The sequence below is a fragment of the Natator depressus genome, chromosome 10 (assembly GCF_965152275.1).
Source record: "Natator depressus isolate rNatDep1 chromosome 10, rNatDep2.hap1, whole genome shotgun sequence".
Lineage (NCBI taxonomy): Eukaryota > Metazoa > Chordata > Testudines > Cheloniidae > Natator > Natator depressus.
In genome coordinates, this window is record NC_134243.1 from 11955193 (window position 1) to 11969861 (window position 14669).

At 43.9% G+C, this 14669-nt stretch overlaps 1 protein-coding gene across 5 annotated transcripts in view; it reads left to right on the plus strand.

Moving 5' to 3' along the window:
- Positions 1 to 14669, plus strand: part of MAD1L1 (mitotic arrest deficient 1 like 1) — a 553489-nt gene that overhangs the window by 290602 nt on the left and 248218 nt on the right. For all 5 annotated transcript variants that reach the window (XM_074965202.1, XM_074965204.1, XM_074965203.1 and 2 more), the window contains one exon: positions 6248 to 6304. In XM_074965202.1, the coding sequence (XP_074821303.1) occupies positions 6248 to 6304 (57 nt within the window). The remainder of the gene's footprint in view (positions 1 to 6247; positions 6305 to 14669) is intronic.

A 14669-nucleotide genomic window follows, 5' to 3' on the forward strand; every position in this document is an offset into this window, starting at 1 on the left:
AAAATTTTAGTTTGTATTGGGTTGTTTATACTATTTAAATGTGTTTTGCTTTCTTCCTTTGAGACTATCCTTCACGCTCTGTGCTAGCCACAGGGAAGCTGATCGGAGGCTAGCATGGTGTCATGGAACAGAAAAGGTGGAAAGAAGTGACAACAAAGTATTGTCTGTCATTTCTCTGAACTAATTCTACAATACCAGTTTCCTCTAGTGTTTTCTTTCATAAAGGCCCATCATCACTGAAGAATCATAAGATTCTACCAAAGCTCCTTCACTGGGTTGGTTCACCATTTCCACAAAACTGCATAGGCGTATCTTTAACTCAGAAGAGATGCCATCTCTGAACCAAGATTGGCTTACAGCTTTCTCCTAGGGAAACCTAGTTCCTCTGTCACTGCACCAGCTTAGGGTTTCTTTGAGAGAGCCTCGGCCAGGAAAACTCTGTAAGCCTGCTTTGCAACGAGAGTTCATCAGCCCCAAAATATTCACCATGCCACTGTCTCCTTGAGAGAACCCAAGCCACCATCACCTCCAAGGACTCTACCAGAGCATCTTCCCATCAGGGTTTCTCTACAGGAGTTCCTGAACATACCTCTGTTTAGTCTCAAGTTCTGCTTCACAAAGGCAGGAGCTTTTGAACTCCTCTGCCTGAAGGCTGCAAAAAAAATCTCTGAATAGTCTTCAGTACATGCATTGCCATGAGAGGCAATATGGTCCAGTGGATAGAAAACTAGATTAAGGTTTAGGAGAGCTGGATCTATTCCCAGCTTTGCCATTGACCTGGAGTGTGACTATGGGCAAGTCACTTCCTTTCTCTGTGCCTCTGTTTCTGCACCTATCCTTGGGTATGTCTACACTACGAAATTAGGTCGAATTTATAGAAGTCGGTTTTCTACAGAGCGTTTTTATACAGTCGATTGTGTGTGTCCCCACACAAATGCTTTCAGCGCATGTAGTCAGCGGAATGTGTCCACAGTACCGAGGCAACCATCTACTTCCGGAGCGTTGCACTGTCGGTAGCTATCCCACAGTTCCCGCAGTCTCCGCCGCCCATTTGAATTCTGGATAGAAATCCCAATGCCTGATGGGGCTAAAACGTTGTCACGGGTGGTTCTGGGTACATATCGTCAGGCCCCCCTTCCCTCCCTTCTTCTGTGAAAGCAAGGGCAGACAATCGTTTTGCGCCTTTTTTCTTGAGTTACCTATGCAGACGCCATACCACGGCAAGCATGGAGCCCGCTCAGCTAACCGTCACCGTGTGTCTCCTGGGTGCTGGCAGACGCGGTACTGCATTGCTGCACAGCAGCAGTTTATTGCCTTTTGGCAGCAGACTGCCAGTGCAGTGCAGTGCAGTATGACGGGTAGTCGTCGTCAGTGTAGTCCTGGGTGCTCTTTTAACCGACCTCGATGAGGTCAGGGGCGCCTGGGCAAACATGGGAGTGACTCAGCCAGGTCATTTCCCTCTTAAGTTTCGTCTCATGGCGATTGGGTCCTACTGGCAGTGCACTGTCTTTTAATCTGCAGCCAGCAGAAGACGATGGCCAGCAGTCATACTGCACCGTCTTCTGCCAAGCACCCAGGAGATGACGATGGCTAGCAGTCGTACTGCACAGTCTGCTGCCAGCAAGATGTATAAAGACAGATGAAGTGGATCAAAACAAGAAATAGACCAGATTTGTTTTGTATTCATTTTCTCCCTCCCTCCCTCCGTGAAATCAACTGCCTGCTAAACCCAGGGTTTTGAGTTCTATCCTTGAGGGGGCCATTTTGTTTCTCGCAAAGCCACCCCCTTTGTTGATTTTAATTCCCTGTAAGCCATGTCGTCAGTTGCCCCTTCCTCCATCAGAGCAACGTGAGACAATTGTTCTGCGCCTTTTTTCTGTGCAGACGCCATACCATGGCAAGCATGGAGCACGCTCAGATCACTTTGGCAATTAGGAGCACATTAAACACCACACACATTATCCAGCAGTATATGCAGCACCAGAACCTGGCAAAGCGAAACCAGGTGAGTAGGTGACGTCAGTGCGGTGACGAGAGTGATCAGGACATGGACACAGACTTCTCTCAAAGCACGGGCCCTGGCAATGTGGACATCATGGTGCTAATGGGGCAGGTTCATGCGGTGGAATGCCGATTCTGGGCTCGGGAAACAAGCACAGCCTGGTGGGACCGCATAGTGTTGCAGGTCTGGGACAATTCCCAGTGGCTGCGAAACTTTTGCACGCGTAAGGGCACTTTCATGGAACTTTGTGACCTGCTTTCTACTGCCCTGAGGCGCAAGAATACCAAGATGAGAGCAGCCCTCACAGTTGAGAAGTGAGTGGCGATAGCCCTGTGGAAGCTTGCAACGCCAGACAGCTACCAGTCAGTTGGGAATCAATTTGGAGTGGGCAAATCTACTGTTGGGGCTGCTGTGCTGCAAGTAGCCCATGCAATCAAAGATCTGCTGATATCAAGGGTAGTGACCCTGGGAAATGTGCAGGTCATAGTGGATGGCTTTGCTGCCATGGGATTCCCTGACTGTGGTGGGGCCATAGACGGAACCCATATCCCTATCTTGGCACCGGAGCACCAAGCCGGCGAGTACATAAACCGCAAGGGGTACTTTTCAATAGTGCTGCAAGCTCTGGTGAATCACAAGGGACGTTTCACCAACATCAACGTGGGATGGCCGGGAAAGGTACATGACGCTCGCATCTTCAGGAACTCTGGTCTGTTTCAAAAGCTGCAGCAAGGGACTTACTTTTCAGACCAGAAAATAACCGTTGGGGATGTTGAAAGGCCTATAGTTATCCTTGGGGACCCAGCCTACCCCTTAATGCCATGGCTCATGAAGCCATACACAGGCAGCCTGGACAGTAGTCAGGAGCTGTTCAACTACAGGCTGAGCAAGTGCAGAATGGTGGTAGAATGTGCATTTGGACGTTTAAAAGCGCGCTGGTGCAGTTTACTGACTCACTTAGACCTCAGCAAAACCAATATTCCCATTGTTATTACTGCTTGCTGTGCACTCCACAATATCTGTGAGAGTAAGGGGGAGACGTTTATGGTGGGGTGGGAGGTTGAGGCAAATGGCCTGGCTGCTGGTTACGCACAGCCAGACACCAGGGCGGTTAGAAGAGCACAGGAGGGTGCGGTGCGCATCAGAGAAGCTTTGGAAACCATTTTCATGACTGGCCAGGCTACGGTGTGAAAGTTCTGTTTGTTTCTCCTTGATGAAAACCCCCGCCCCTTGGTTCACTCTACTTCCCTGTAAGCTAACCACCCTCCCCTTCTCCCTTCGATCACCGCTTGCAGAGGCAATAAAGTCATTGTTGCTTCACATTCATGCATTCTTTATTAATTCATCACACAAATAGGGGGATAACTATCAAGGTAGCCCAGGAGGGGTGGGAGAGGAGAGAAGCACCAGGAGGGGTGGTGGAGGAGGGAAGGACAAGGCCACACAGCACTTTAAAAGTTTAAAACTTTAAAACTTGTTGAATGCCAGCCTTCTGTTGCTTGGGTAATCCTCTGGGGTGGAGTGGTTGGGTGGCCAGAGGCCCCCCCCCACCACATTCTTGGGTGTCTGGGTGAGGAGGCTGTGGAACTTGGGGAGGAGGGTGGTTGGTTACACAGGGGCTGTAGCGGCGGTCTGTGCTCCTGCTGCCTTTCCCGCAGCTCAGCCATATGCTGGAGCATATTAGTTTGATCCTCCAGCAGCCTCAGCATTGAATCCTGCCTCCTCTCATCACACTGCCGCCACCTTTCAGCTTCAGCCCTCTCTTCAGCCCGCCACCTCTCCTCCTGGTCATTTTGTGCTTTCCTGCACTCTGACATTGTCTGCCTCCATGCATTCGTCTGTGCTCTGTCAGTGTGGGAGGACAGCATGAGCTCAGAGAACATTTCATCGCGAGTGCATTTTTTTCGCCTTCTAATCTTCACTAGCCTCTGGGAAGGAGAAGATCCTGTGATCCTTGAAACACATGCAGCTGGTGGAGAAAAAAAAAGGGACAGTGGTATTTAAAAAGACACATTTTATAGAACAATGGGTACACTCTTTAATGGTAAACCTTGCTGTTAACATTACATACATAGCACATGTGCTTTCGTTCCAAGGTCGCATTTTGCCTCCCCACAGTGCGTGGCTAGCCCCTCCACCTTCCCCATGGCTAACAGCGGGGAACATTTCTGTTCAGCCACAGGCAAACAGCCCGGCAGGAACGGGCACCTCCGAATGTCCGCTTACTAAAACCACCCTGTTTCAACCAGGTGACCATGAATGATACCACTCTCCTGAGGATAACACAGAGAGATAAAGAACGGATGTTGTTTGAACGCCAGCAATCATACACTGCAATGCTTTGTTCTACAATGATTCCCAAGTATGTGCTACTGGCATAGAGTGGTAAAGTGTCCTGCCATGGTGGACGGAATAAGGCTGCCCTCCCCAGAAACCTTTTGCAAAGGCTTTGGGAGTACATCCAGGAGAGCCACGAATGCCAGGGCAAATTAATCATGAAACATGCTTGTTTTTAAACCATGTATAGTATTTTAAAAGGTACACTCACCGGAGGTCCCTTCTCTGCTTGGCGGGTCTGGGAGGCAGCCTTGGGTGGGTTCGGGGGTACTGGCTCCAGGTCCAGGGTGAGAAACAGTTCCTGGCTGTCGGGAAAACCGGTTTCTCCGCTTGCTTGCTGTGAGCTGTCTACAACCTTATCATGATCATCTTCCTCGTCCCCAAAACCTGTTTCCGTGTTGCATCCATCTCCATTGAAGGAGTCAAACAACACGGCTGGGGTAGTGGTGGCTGAACCCCCTAAAATGGCATGCAGCTCATCATAGAAGCGGCATGTTTTGGGCTCTGACCCGGAGCGGTCATTCGCCTCTCTGGTTTTCTGGTAGGCTTGCCTCAGCTCCTTAAGTTTCACGCTGCACTGCTTCGGGTCCCTGTTATGGCCTCTGTCCTTCATGCCCTGGGAGATTTTGACAAAGGTTTTGGCATTTTGAAAACTGGAACGGAGTTCTGATAGCACGGATTCCTCTCCCCATACAGCGATCAGATCCCGTACCTCCCGTTCAGTCCATGCTGGAGCTCTTTTGCGATTTTGGGACTCCATCATGGTCACCTCTGCTGATGAGCTCTGCATGGTCACCTGCAGCTTGCCACGCTGGCCAAACAGGAAATGAGATTCAAAAGTTCGCGGTTCTTTTCCTGTCTACCTGGCCAGTGCATCTGAGTTGAGAGTGCTGTCCAGAGCGGTCACAATGGAGCACTCTGGGATAGCTCCCGGAGGCCAATACCATCTAAATGTGTCCAGAGTACCCCAAATTCGACCCAGCACGGCCGATTTCAGCGCTAATCCCTTTGTCGGGGGTGGAGTAAGGAAATGGATTTTAAGAACCCTTTAAGTTGGAAAAAATGGCTTCGTTGTGTGGACGGGTGCAGGGTTAAATCGATTTAATGCTGCTAAATTTGACCTCAACTCCTAGTGTAGACCAAGGCCTTGTCTTTCATGTGTCTACAGAATGTAAACTCTTTAGGGCAAGGACTTTTTTCTTGTAATGAGGCAATGATTTTGACTGTAGCCTCTATTTACCACATTAATACAAATAAATAATAACAGTGGTCCTATATGTCACAAAAGAGCCTGTGCGTGTATTATTGGGGGCTGTCTACAGTATAATAAAATTAGATATGTTCACACTGTATTTCATGCATTTGTAATTTTTTTCTTATGGGGAGTTTCATTCATTACAGGATAATAAAGATTACCTCTGGTCCTTGTCTGGCTACTTTCATGGTGTTTGAACTACAATTGGTACCCTAAATTTGGCAGTCTTGTTAAAGAGGTCAAAGACAGAACATGCACGGAGACTGACCCAGCTGCACAGCTCTAGAAGTAGTTTTATGTTTGTTTTACGTATAGCTAAAGACCTATCATCTTGAAGGCTATACATCCAACATCTTTCACCAGCCTCAGAAAAACATAGAGACGAAAGTGCATAAATGTGGGTTTTTTCCCTTTAATCAAATAAAAAAGAAAGGGAGACTTGAAAACCTCAAACTTTTAATACATCATCCAAGCAGAAGCAATCCGATGGGCCCTGCGGTGTTTGAGGTGTTTAGGTGCTACTTAGCTCAGTCCACATTTCCCAAAACTGGAGTGCTGGCCACTTAGTGGTGGCAAACTGTAATAATTCATAGTGTTACTGAACAAAGATCATAGTCGCTAAAAATACTGTTCTGATTTTTATTTTTCTGAAGGCTCAGCTGTCCCAAGCTTTGGAAGAAGTGGGAACCCAGAAGCAAAGAGCAGATATGGTATGTGTTCATTTTCTTTTACTCTTTGTTTTACAGTGGTGAAAAAGTGATGTGCAACTTTAAATGCCTTTTAACAATTTGGATCCTGAATTCCAGATGTGAACAGGCAGTGAACCTTGCAAGGGGGAGAGAATGTGTATCCCATTAAAAAATATCACAGGTCTGTCCCCTGGTCTGTCTCCATATTTACTTGGTACAAACCCTGCATTCTGCTGAGATTACTCAATGGTGCTTCTCCTTCGAAAGCCTGTATTCTTCCTGGCAATTTGCCTTCTGTTCGTTAGCAGTTCTAGAAGGAAAATAAGCATTTTACTTCATAATGAATCAGATATTTTCCTTGGGTGGCTGCCGTTCGTCTTAGATGAGACAGATTTTAAAAACTGCAAACTAGGTTTTATTATTTGTAAATTTTTCAGCTGTACTTGTCTATTCAGTTAATTCTAACTTCTCAGAGACAGGAAATGGGCCAGAAAACAGGGGGAAGTGAGGTTGTATACAGTTCAGTTGCTTTACTATACATGATCCTTCATGTTCAGGAATGAATAAGACATCAACATTTAACCATTCAAGTCCTTGTGGTGTGCAAATGAGCAAGTCCCAAAGCTTCAGCTGCAGAATTTTTTTTATTATGGACAAACCTGCATGGTCCAGAACAAAAAGATAAACAATATAGTATTGTTTTATGTTAAATAGAGTGAATTTTAACACTCATGAAAGTGAACATGTAGGACTGGCAACGGTCAGCAGGTGCTGAAGAACCCTCTGGTCAGAAACCCAACTGCTATCCGACGCTTCTGTTATCTTTCTATGGGCCTCCACACAACTCTGCTAATGCACGTTGGTCTTGATCTTCAACCTTCTTGCTATTCTTGTAATGAGTTGGCACACCTCTGTCAATGCCTCTTAGTCTGGCTGTGTCGCTCGTTGCTGTTCCAATATTGCACTTTCCATAAACAGAGACCCAGCTGTATCAAAAAGTGTAATAGATCAGAGACCGCCAGTTGTGTCAAACGGTGCGGTGGCTGGGTGATGTGGACAGATCTTTTTGAAGATTTAGTCAATTTCACTGTGACTTGAGTCAGATGTGAGCTGAGATCTCCAGAGAAAACAGTATTAATTCCATTTATCATCTAGTCTCTAAATTACATGGGCTCTCAATTTTAAATTCAGTGCATTTAGCACTGGGCCTGTGCTCACTGGACATAAGAATAGAAAATTGTTACATCCTCCAGGTTCGGTGTGGTTTTTGTAAGCATCTCAAAAATTACTCTGGCTCCAGTTTTCAGTTGCATATCTGCCATAGACAGTTTGGAGCACTAAGTGTGCGAGCAGATAAGATTGGGAAAGTTTAGTTCATTGTGTTTATACGTGAAAAGCTGTTGTGCACTATTGTTGAGGAGGGGGATACAGGAGTAAGCAGTGCCCAGTGTATATTCTTGTGAAATTTTAATTTAACTAGAACACTGGAGGTCTTGTGGTCATCCTCACAGAGCCTATGCCAGTCTGGTAGGAAGAGGGTCCTGACTTCTGGCCCTAGGCTATGGTAGTTTGGAGTATGGTTTGCAGAGTGCTGAGATATGAGCATTATTTAGATTGGTGAGTTTCATTCAGTAGACCTGAGAAAATTGTTCCATAGCAGGGCATGCGGTCTGTTTTCTCTTTCCCATCCTCCTATCCCATTTGAAAGAAGCTAATTTATTGTAGCTCCTCTTCAGAAATGGAGGTTGGCTTTGCAAATGTTTCCCCTCCTTCCACAAATAACATCTCCCTCTTGGAAAGGCATGTGTCACTACTTTTATTTGTTTAGGGGTGACATGGTAATGTTCCCTTTGGATGCTTCCATTCCATTTTAGACCACCTGAGGACTCAAAGGATTGTAGCATCGTCCCCATCACACTCCCTGCTACTGAAGAAATGTTCTCTCCTGGCATGTTTCTCCAACTCTCTCTCTCACCTAGGTGGCCTTATTTTCAGACTCATTTTAAATTGACACTTCAGCAGTTGTTGCCCTGATTTGGATTCCTTACATCTCCCTTCCCTTTTATCTCCCTCCCCATTATTTAGCAGTGATCTTCCTCTTGTTAGTTTGATGCTAAGCTTCTGTGGCTGGGAAGATACAAAAAGGCTGCTTCGTACCCTATCTTCTGACAGAAGTGGATATTGCTTTTCACCAGCTAGTCTCTGCATGAGCTTGGTCTATGGCTGTACGTAAGATGGAATAAACACCTGTCAGGTACTATCACACAATCCAGTGGGTCTTTGGGCTGCTGATTGGGATAGGATGCTTTGCAGGTGACATCTCTGCAACCACCTTTATAAGTGCTAATAGTTCTCCCACACTGCTCACAATGGTGAAGATGAAATGATGTGCTCTGAGTTCAGTGGTGTAACAGATTTTGTCTCACCAATGGGTCTGAGAGGGTGTTTGTAGATATTCTACTATGGGCCCATGGTAGGTAACTCATTCTGGACATCCGGATATTAAATCAAAGCCTCTTCAGCATTAGTGCAAACTGTGAGAGTGGCCTGGACTAGAGTGACTGCGTGGTGTACGCTGCCAGGAGGAGAGGGGCCCTGTTTCAGGGCGTCACGTGGGCCCAGAGAATTCTAGAAGAGTTGTGGCATGTGCTGCTTGCTGCCAAAACGCACTGTATCAAAAAGTGTAATGGACATGCTGAGCTAACTGGCATAGTGTATTGCAGCACATGATTCAATTATTTCTCTGCTAAAAATCAGTTTACTACTGGAAAAAAAGAAATTAAACAGCTCCCGCTAATTGCAGTTGACAAGACAAAGGCAGTTTGACTTTCCAGTATTAATTAGCAAACCCATACTAATTAGCTTGTATAAGCACAATTCACGCTTCTTTCCCTAAATGCAATTAATATCGCAACTGAAGACGTCTCTGGGCTGTGCTGCTATCATTAACATACTTCACCCTAATTAGACATGGCCAGTAGTGGCTGGAGAAATGAGTTTGTGATTAAGCCATAAAACACGCTCTCATATTTTACACCCTTCAGGGAACTTGAACCTAGAATTTATTTTCTCATTTAAGAGAAAATACCTCCATCGTTGAGTTGTTTAATTATTATAATGGAACTTTGATTTTCTTTCCCACTTCCTTTAAGTTATTTATTTTGCCTTTTTGGGGTGTTTGTGTTCCCATTGTGCGTGTGTGACTTTCTGAAGAGGAGTTGTGTGGCATCTGATTACAGGATGGTCGTCAGCCAGTCTGTCAGGACTTGACCAAAACTGGGTGACCATTTGTTCCTGATTTTGCAAGAAAAAAGTTCAGCTGGTTTGTTCTTGTTGAAAGAAACTTTTATTTTGTTCTTTTCAACCCATTTTTCTGCAAGTTTTGTTTTGCTGATTATGTCAACTAAGGAGTTTTTGAAATAAGTTAGTACTCTTGAATAGCTTTCTCTACAACTTGCTCGTTTATCAGGGATCGTTCAGTGTGTTCATCAAGACTTATAGTTCCCTAAGTTTGTGATTCCAGGATGTTTATATATGTGGCAATTTAGTTTAATGCTGTTTGTGGGCATATTGGGTTGACAGTGCATGAGTCTGATTGCCGTTTCCCTTTGCTGAGGCATACACACAAGTATTCTTTGGAGAAGGTTTTTTTTTTTTTTTTTTTTTTTTTTTGACTTCCTGACTTTGTTTCCCTTCACTCATATCCTCTTGTACTCATGACAGAATTATCTGGCTCAGGCACGTTATCCAAATAGTGGCTGGGGTCTGTGATCTCCCTCTCCCTTTAGTCCCTTTAGCAGGTGGCATTTGTGTCTAGACTTTTTTCACCATTTAATCTCTGAGGGAAGTGATGTTGGTGTTTGGGTATCAAACAAGTGTGCCTGTGTTTTTGTTTTCCAGAAATGCTCTGAGCATCTCAGGCTTTTGTCTCAGAAAGACAGCATGGCTTCCAGGGCAAATGTGAGCTCTGAAGGCTTCAGACTGGTGATTGGAAAGGATTCTCTTTTTTACCTTTCTAAAGATTAAAGACTCCAGGTAGGGGAGTCAGAAGTGTTGCTGAGCAGGGTGGGAAGCAAAGGAGATTTGGAAATGTAACTAACAAAATAAATTAGAGGAACTGGAGGCCACAACAGAAGAAATTAAGAAAATGATGGAAGAGGGATAGAGAGAGTACATAGAAAGGTCAGTACAAAGACACGGTGATTTACAAGCTGGGAAATAGCCCTGGGACCAAATCATATAATGAGTATGATGAAGGTGTAGCAATGTGAAGTGCCTTAAATTTCAAAATGCTAAGCTGTATTTGTGTCTTTAGGGGTAACCAAAATGAACGCTTAATTAAGGAAAGAACATAGAAGAAACAGGAATAGTGAAACTGAAGTTAACAGCTTTTTTTTTTTTTTTTTTGGTTCTGCAATAATTATGAACTGCAAAGAGATGTAGAGACCATTACAGAAACTGAGCTGAGAAAGAACCAGCATGCACCAGGGTTAGGCAGCAGAAATCCATAGATTAGAAACATTTAGTAAATAGAGGATCCTACAAGTCTTGTCTTGGATTTGATATTTGAGTGAAATACCAGCTGAAACTCAAAAGAAACTCCCACATTTTAGTCTGTGTGTAATAGGAGTGATAATACAGAAGAGTAAACCTCAAAATAGAAAGACCTATGGTGGGTAGCTGGGGATTAGGGCTAAGAAATAAAATGTCCATTGTATCCATATTTAATAATGAAAGGTGATCAAACACGCAGTTAGGAATATCACCAGGACAACAAGAGTGATAAAGGTGAAGGTTCTAAGAGACAGATAAAGCCTCCAGATCATTTACAAATAGCTGGCAGTTAAATCCATAGGAATTAGAGCACTAAACTGCTGCAGGTATAAATAAAACTGAAGCTAGTATAGAACCCTGTGTAGATCATCACCCATGCTGGGAAGATGGCTGTAGAAGGACAGGGTTTTTTTTCCTTTTGTTTTTCAGACACAAGCTGCAAAAAAGGAATGATCAGTGAGATAGGTCAACTTCTATGAGAATGCAAGGCTTTGGTTTCCAAACTAATTTAGATGACAACAAATCTCCGTAATATCTTCTACAAGTCCTAGCTTCTTCTATAAGTCTAGCAAAATCAAGACAGATGACTACCTGGGTATTCAATTTAACAACAATGTGGTCTTAAGAAACATGTAGTAAGGCAGTTTAGTGCAGTATCCAGTGCTAAAATCGGATTGAAAAGCATGAATGTGGTTATAAAAATACAGCAAAAACTAATCCCAGATGAGATAATATAATAGGTTAGATACAAAGGGGAAAGATTGGATGGAAATTTGAAAAAGTTCCTGATAGTTTAAGTATTTAAACTAGGCTTCTTTATACCTGGAATAACCAACACGTATTCAAATTTAGATGGGCAAATTCAAGAAGTTAAGGAAGAATTAACAATATCCGTAACGGTACCTGTGATACAAATGAAGGTCTTCATGAGTAGAGCAGAAGCGATAGGATCAATCAGTTAAGCAAGTTGTTGGTTGTGCTGTAGAGATCAATACAAGAATATTATAATTTGAAACGGGGAATGAACAGCATGAGGCAGAAGAGAAGGGAGAATGGTAAAGAGAGGAGGATCCAATACCATCATTACCACTAGAACAGCATTGTGAACTCTGCTCACCAGGAGAAACGTTAACTCCTCAGTCATGTGCATTGAATCTGATAAGAGATCGTTGTTTATGATCCCTTGGCGTACTATAACCTAAATGCCATGCTGACTGGCGGACTAGAAACATGTATTGAGAGAGAGAGAGATACTTAAAGGAAAATTTAAGAAGGCAATCTTTCCCCTGCACAATCTTACCCCTGCAATCTTTCTCCTGCCCTTATCCTTTAAATTAGGGGTATGATTTTGCACTTTCCCTTGCAGTTCTGTTCCTTCAGGAAGTTGGACTGATGGGAAGGGGGAAAAGCTATATATTGTAGGAGGGGTGTCTGATTCTTCTCTTCCCCCTCCCCCCCCCTTCCATTCTACCTAGATGTGGAGCCATAGTTCTCAGGGTAAATTCTTTCTTAGGGGAAGGGAAAGAAATACAATGATTCTGAGAATATATCTACCCTAGTACTATTCCTAGATAAGAGCTCAGCCTCTGTACCCATTATAACATTCATAGGAAACTTGCCCCTCTCTGTTCCCTGTGGAGTGGTGTATACTAACCTGTAAGGCATGGAAACAGCATCTATTTCTGACTCCTGTTTTAGCAGATTAAATGAATGTTCCCTTGCAAAATTCCCTCTGCTGGTTTTGTTGCATTTGCTTCAAGTTCCATCTCTGGAAATTCATGCTCAGTACACAAGACACTGGCAAAATCAAAAACATCTGTTGTATATTACTGGGGATGGAATGAACAGAGACAGGGAAACATCAGGACCTTGAATAGGTGAATGTGAATAGGTGAATAAATCACGTATGACACAGGGAGGGGATCAGCATGCTACGCTTTCACATGCTGGTGTATCAGTGCTACTTTAATTAAGTTAGAAGAGGAGACTCTGTCATTCGATTGTACTGGTTTATTTCTGTTTTAAAAATCCATCTAGGCACATGGGATCAAACAGTACATTCTCCTCAAATTAAAAAGAAATAAACTGTCTGTTTAAAAGTCCCATTACACAAATGAACCTGCTGTTGGAACCATTAACATTAAAGTTTTATGGAACTCGGCAGTACCATTTGGTTTGAGCAGGACAGTTTACATTTTCTCATTGAAGACAATCACAGCTGACATGGGGTTAAGGACTTCAATGCAGCAGTGGAAAGCACTTGAGTAGTTTCCAAAGCAGAGAGCGCCTTTCTCTTTCTTCTTGGGCTCCTGGCTCCTCATGGGAAAGGCAGCTATGGCATGTGGAAAGGGACACTGTATCCGATGAAGTGAGCTGTAGCTCATGAAAGCTTATGCTCTAATAAATTTGTTAGTCTCTAAGATGCCACAAGTACTCCTTTTCTTTTTACGGATACAGACTAACATGGCTGCTACTCTGAAATCGGACTCTATGGTGGCTCTAGCTCAAATTATGCTCTTGAAGATCAATCTCATTGTAAAAAATGTGGCTGTGGTCATTCAGTCTTGCCTCAGTGCTTCATGTCCACCCTTGGAAGCTTCACTGTAGTGTAACAGAGTTGTTGCAGTGTTGGCTTAGTGCTGCGTTTCCATCCAGGAGTCTGGCTGTGGTATCATAGAATTGATTGTTATAACTTAGTATTATTGTTCTCAGATCCTAACAATATTGTTGGGGAGCCTGCTGCTCTAGAGTAATGAAGTAGTACTTGCTTTATTCAAGATGCTTCTGATTGCTTGAGAGCTCTTGGAATCTCTGGTCATTTATGATTCAGTTGTGTGGAGGTATAATTTCAGGATCCTGGTGATGCATGATTCCTCGCTGTCTTTTCGAAGTTGTATCTCAAAATAATTCATGAGCACTTTCCTTTCTTTACCAGGTAGATATTTCACTAGTCACATCTCACCTGGATTTTGAGGCTTCAGTCCTTTCTATCAAAACGTAGGAGTTGGAAGATGATGCTCTTGAGTCTTTCTGATGTCTGAGTTGATAAGCTACTGCAGCCATGACCCCAAGTTCCCTCATTATGGGTGAAATTCACCTCTTCCGATGGACCAGCTCCACTGAAATCCCCTTAGGCCTATTCTGAAGGCTTTAGTGGTGCACAGGCCTTGTGTTCTGCACAGGGGTGAGTGTCATCCTGTAAGCGCAATCTCTCTGTGCACAGGGATAAACAGGAATAATGAGAATACTGCTGGCTGTGCGGTTTCAGTCTGGGCTCTTCACCCATTCCTCCCTACTTGCTGAATGCGCTGTCTGTGAAAGGTTTGTTCAGTAAGTAGTACCTCTGCAAGCAAACCCCCAGAGTAATAGGAGGCTTTAATAATAAAATCCACCTTCTTTACATAGCTGATATTTCTGCCTTTTGGGAGTTTGTTATATAGCGAAACCAGTGAACTGATTGGGGTTATTTGTGTTCTCCCTAATGGACTTTCACAAACAAGGCAAACTTGATAATTAGCAATAGCAAAAAGGAATATTTCATTAATTGGACTGAATGAAAAACCTATAGACTTGAAAATCTGTTAACTTGTCTTTCCCTCCTAGTGCCTGCACCTGTAAGAGCATCTGCAGGAACTTGGTGAGGACACTGAGGTTAGGACATCCCTCCCCGACTCTTGAAGATGATTCTTTGATAATCTCTAATGATCAAGGTCTCAATTTTACCTCTTTGAAAGCATCATCTTCTACAGCAGAGTGCCTACTGTGATTATTCTGGAATATTAGATTAGTGCTGTTTGAAAAGTCTCAGCTACTCATTCACAAACACCACTTC